The 6000-nt window shown below is 41.2% G+C and overlaps 1 protein-coding gene across 1 annotated transcript; it reads left to right on the plus strand.

Moving 5' to 3' along the window:
- The first annotated feature begins 94 nt into the window (after positions 1-94).
- On the plus strand, positions 95-5746 carry LOC142012216 (uncharacterized). Its single transcript, XM_074992071.1, has 3 exons — positions 95-143; positions 648-992; positions 5367-5746. Exons 1-3 carry the CDS (start codon positions 95-97, stop codon positions 5744-5746), a joined length of 774 nt encoding a protein of 257 aa, XP_074848172.1.
- Positions 5747-6000: the final 254 nt, after the last annotated feature.

Here is a 6000-nt window from a genome sequence, read left to right on the forward strand (position 1 = left end):
AACGACCTTCTGCTGGGGTGCTGAACTCTTATAAATGGTCCTGGTCATTCATTCCAGGTTGATCATCATCTTCAGACCATTCAGACCTATCAAGATGATTGCACAGGCTCAGCTCATCTGGCTGTTAATGCTCTGGACCCAGGGTAAGCATCACACTCAAAGAATTTGAGGAATTAAAAGTACAATGAGCTTCTGAAAATCTTAAAAAGTTCTAGACATTTTATACACTGACCTATAAACTGTAATCTACAATCAAAGTCCATTTAGTTATTAAGGGACTTGGTAGGCAGGACTGTTACTTATGGTTTGTACAGCGTCTGGAACAACTTTATGAAAACAGAAGCATTTGGGGATTACCAAAATATTAATGTGAAATAATAAACAGTTGCCAGGAATTATTCTGATTTTTGAAAATCTTCATCTTATTTTAACGGAAATTAAGGAAAAGAGGTTTCACAAATATATGAGCTGTAAGCAAAAGGGTTAGAATGAAACAGTGTCTGGAGCTCAATGTTACCACCATGGTCAGCTGACTAGGGAAACCCATTGTGTAGAGATGCACATGGGACTATCTGAAAGACTCAGTGCTGTTGGGTTCTTAACTATATCTCTATTTGTATAAACTTGTGATCTGTTTGTGAATTCAGGTTCCCATGGAGACATTGTGATGACTCAGACTCCAGAATCCCTGGCAGTGTTTCCAGGAGAGACAGTCACCATCAAATGCAAAGCCAGTGCAGGCATTACAGGCACTTACACCTACTTATCCTGGTACCAACAGAAATCGGGCCAAGCTCCCAAACTCCTTATCTACCACGTTTCCACCCGTGCCTCTGGGATCCCAGATCGGTTCACAGGCAGTGGGTCTGGCACTGACTTCACTTTCACTATCAGCAATGTTCAAGCTGAAGATGGTGGAGATTACTATTGCCAACAAGGCTATAGCTTACCATTCACAGTGATACAGACCAATACAAAAACCTCCTTGTTCTGTCTCATTGTGGAAACAGCTGCTTCCTTAAAACAGCCACCTCAGTGCAAATGCTACATGTTATTTGAGGGGGCAAACTTTCAGTCCCAGAAACACGCATCCCTGCCCTCTGTAACCCATAATACGTACATTAGCAGAGTTTGCTGCTTGCGAAGCTTCCCTCCACACAGCACTGTTTTTAACTTCTCCACAGCAATGGTGGCCTTTTTCCCTACTTCTGGCTTTAGATTACTTTACATACTTCCTACTTACTGCCCTAAAAAGACAGTGTCACCATTTCAGATCAGCCCAGTTCTTTACACTGTGAGCTCTGCCAGAATGGGGAAAAGAAGTGATGCTCTGAGCTCTGGGGCTTCCAGATCTTAGATAGGAACAAACAATCTGGTGGATACAAGGTGTGACAGGAGAAGAACCTAGGAAGGCTCTCTCATGTCTGAAGATGGAGTCAGACATGATCTGGTCACATGTCATTATAGCATCGTAGCAGCCATTGCTTATGGAAACAAAGCAGAGATGCAGGGCCTTGGAGAGTGGGAAATTGGTACATGTGAAAGGTGATGGGAAATTCCTGGGGGAAACAACTAACATTATAAGTGAATCACTGGGAAGAGGGACACTAGGGCAATTCAGAGATGTGGAGAATGGATCCAATCCCCTTTCTCCTAGTCTGTCTGCAAACTCCAATGAGAACCTCTTAAATCCATCACACGGTAGTTAAGCACAAACATTTCCAGCTGAAAGGGGTGGAGAAATAACAAGAAATAACGTTATTAGCAGCTAGGTACAAGGAATTAGACTGAAAAAACCCTCTTAGGTGTCACATTTTCATCAATGCCTGGGCACAAAATATAATGCTTGTGTAATTGTTTATAAACACAATACAGCCACTTGTGATGGATCACACAACTATGCTAATTTGCATTTTGATTGTAAGTTTCAGCCACTAGGGGGCATATTTTGACAATGTCAGTTACGGAGTCCCAGTCACTATTTCCAAGAAACAGTCTGACATGGAACCCCATCTTCTTCATAGCGATGTTATTTGATATGCTTATAGCACATTTACAATGTATTTTATCCAAGACAAGTCCTGTGAGATGCCATTAGAAAACTTATGATTTGCTGAATATGGTTATACTTTTTGTATGCAGTTATTTTTGTATCTGAAGGGATGAATATTGACTTTGTACCTGTATTTCAAGTGTACTTTGGATTTAGTTAGACCTGAGTAACCCAACTACACAGGATGCTTTCAGCCTACATAATGGGTGGGGAAGGTCCTGTTCAAGATGGCCATAAGAAAAAAAACCAATAGAAAAGAAGCTTACCTCCAGTCTAGGAAGCCTACTTGAGAATGCTCCAGAAAGCCTGTAAGCAATGGCTGCTATGACGCTATAAGGACACGTGACCAGATCATATGTCCGATTCCATCTTCAAACATCAGTAGTTTTTCAAAAACTAGTCTTGGAACCAAGTTTGAAACAAAGGGTTCGCACCACATGCCAATGCTATATAGACCAGGACGTGACATCTGTTGTTCTTCACTCCCCACACAAGAAGGCTTCTGGAAACGTGAGAAACAAAGACTGAACTTGGGGAAGTACTGGACTCAGGCTAATCGAATTTATAGCTCATGTAGGAAACACCCGAGAGCTGTTCAACTAATGCAGCTTGTACCTTTAGAATCTGCTGCCTGCATATGCCATCAATTTCAGGTGAGAATTTGCTACTTCATAGCCTACATTTCTACTACCTTAGAAATCAGAGACAAAAGCAAATTTAGACACAGAACAACAACATTTCCAACCAGGATAAGTTTGAATACAGGGACACTGAAAGATTACTAACTCGGACATTTTAAGCATTATGTCATGAGAGAGTGATGAAGATCACAAGCTTTTTTCTTGGTACTGGAAAAAAAAACTCAAAGAGTGGAGGAAGAACACAAGGGTCCCTATCTTCTAGCATAAAAGAGATAGACACAAAATTGTCTGCTGGCTCTAGAATATAATTACACATTCCAGTACCTGTAATAAAAGATCTGAAGGTTTGGGCTCTTTCCCACCCCACAAATAAAAAACTAACTGTGGGACTGGAAGATTTTATTACAGGAAAAATTCTGCGATTTAGAATTTCAGCTTTAATTTTTTGTATCATGACATCTGCTTTCATTAAATTATCTGACACTCCCTTCATTTCCCACAACTGTTAATATTCAAATTGATAAAAAAATTGTAAACCCAAAAATTTCATGCAGCCAACAAAATTAAACATGCTTAAAATAAAATTCAGAATTATCTGCTGTAATTGCAAAAAATAAATCTAAATCTGTCCACGCTAAATGTATCTTTCTTTCTCAATTGTGGCCTTTGGGGCATCTTGCAAAGTGATTTTAAACAATTCCAAATTAACTTTCAAAAGTTACCATTTCAGGTCTTTGTCCACGAAAGCTTATGCTCCAAAATATCTGTTAGTCCATAAGGTGACACAGGACTTCTCACTGTTTTTGAAGATACAGACTAACTCAGCTACCCCTCTGATATATTTCTGCCTTTACTCTTAAAATGAGAAACAGTTCTATGTGAGATTCATAAAGAAAAGTTAAATACAAGCAAAGCTACCTTCATATATCACTCTGCTTAAGGAATACCATGTTTGAGAATTGATCAGCTCTTGGGACATTCCAGGTGAAGGCTCTCATTACATTTATAGGTATTAACCTAGTGTGTTTGAGGTGAAACCTAATCTAAAAGAGCAGGAATCAAGAGGGCAAATTACACCTACAGTTTATTTATCCAAGTGAAAGCACCTTGATGTTCTCCTTGGGAAGAGATTCCCAGCACAATAGTGAATCTGTTTATTATGATTATATTTAGATGTGACCTTCAAGTCCATTCAACAGCTAAGGAAAGGGAACCATACAAGCCCAGGAGGTAACAAAGCAACGTTGGCCTCTGGAAACAGCTTGCACATGTATGATCTACTTCTCCTAACTGGCCATGGCAGCAAAGGAAAGGGTCATGAAGACCCCATTGACAGTGAAATGATTGAGCTTTACCCACAGATGACATGGTAGTTGAAAACCAGGAGGATGTCTAGGGTTTGTCATGACATATGCATTGGCTATGTTGGAAGCTTGTGCTTGCCACTAATACACTAATTGAAGGCAACATTGCAGTTTTTTAAAGGAATTGTCTGAATGGGGTTGCCTAGAGTTTAGATAGTAGATTGGTGGATTAGACGCATCTTTAAACAGGAGGAGATGAAGCACCATAAAGAGCAGATTCTGCAAACATGTACCCACACCTTGGCAACTGTGCGGGAGACTTTTAGTAGTCACTCCCCCGCCCCTCCCCGAGGGACGAAGAGAATCATCAATGTGGAGCTGAACTTTTCTACTCAGCTTTACAATATGAATTTCATCTCATCGCGGACCTAAAACAACAGGGAACATTTCCTTCTGCCTGATGGAAGCACGACTGCAACTCCGACCACCAACACAGACCACCCAACTCTTCCAGCTGTGAGCAGTGCATTGAAAAACTTCCCACATAAATCAACACCACCCCATTCAAAGATGGCCTTATGGGTGGATAACACGAGCAAAACGCCCAGGCTGCTTCGGTCAGGGTGTCACCATCTGAGTGCCACAAGCTGGCAGGCCCATGCTGCGAGAAAGAGAGTGGGTGCGGGTGGAGCCCAGGACTGGAGCCTTTTTCTGAGGCAATTGGGTATCAGAAGTGAATTTTTATCTCTAACCAAAATTTGCATCTTTCACACCCAGGTGATCCTCCCCTGCTGCTCTGATCTCTTATATATGTTCCATGTCACACATGGCAGTTCATTGATCAACATTGGCCAGTCAGACATATCAAGATGATCTCCCAGGCTCAAGTGATTTGCCTGTTAGCACTTTCTATCCACGGTAAGGACAAAAGGAAGAGGGAACTGGCTCTGTATAGAGTTAAAAAAAAAAATCATTCTTCTATTTCTCCTCAACAGCTTAACAAAAGTTCTATATTAACCTCCAAAGACTCCACAGGGGGTTGCAGTAACCAGTGAGGCATTTTTTTTGTTTGTTTTTTCACATTTGACTGCAATTAGGAGACAATAACCCTGTATTTCAAAACTACAGTCTAGAGTAAGAGCCCATGAAAATGAAGTGAGTCTTTCAGAGAATTCAATGAGCTTTCACTCTGATCAAGAGTAATGATTAGAATGGAAAACTCACCCCAAGCTGAATGTCATCCTCATAGCCAGAACTCTCATAACTTTGAAAAAGAGGCGTGGGGGCTATTTTGAAACGCACAGTACCTTTCAGTTTGATTGAAATATAACAATATAAATTCTATTAACATTTATTTTACCTCCTCAGACTCCACCGGGGACATTGTGCTGACGCAGACTCCAGACTCCCTGGTAGTATCTCCAGGAGAGAAAGTCACCATCAACTACAAAGCCAGTTCAAGCCTTACTACTGTTATAGGCATTGAAGCTTTAGCTTGGTACCAACAAAAATCTGGACAAGCTCCTAAACTCCTAATCTATGCTGCTACCAGTCTGCAAACTGGAGTCCCGTCCCGGTTCAGTGGCAGTGGGTCTGGAACCAATTTCACTCGATCAATCAGCAGTGTACAGGCTGAAGATGCTGGAGATTATTACTGTCAGCAAGGTTACGATAACCCACACACAGTGATACAGACTAATATAAAAACTTGGCTGTGCAGTTCAGTTCACGTCACAGCTGCCTGTTAAATATTCACTTTATTTGTGCCACAACCACCATTTGATATGAATCATAGAACACTAGGACTGGAAGGGACCTCGAGAGGCCATCGAGTCCAGTCCCCTGCCCCAATGGCAGGACCAAGTACTGTCTAAACCATCCCTGATAGACATCGATCTAACCTGTTCTTAAATATCTCCAGCGATGGAGATTCCACAACCTCTCTTGGCAATTTATTCCACTGTTTGACCGCCCTGACAGTTAGGAACTTTTTCCTAATGTC

Source organism: Carettochelys insculpta, chromosome 4, assembly GCF_033958435.1.
Source record: "Carettochelys insculpta isolate YL-2023 chromosome 4, ASM3395843v1, whole genome shotgun sequence".
NCBI classification, from domain to species: Eukaryota; Metazoa; Chordata; order Testudines; family Carettochelyidae; genus Carettochelys; species Carettochelys insculpta.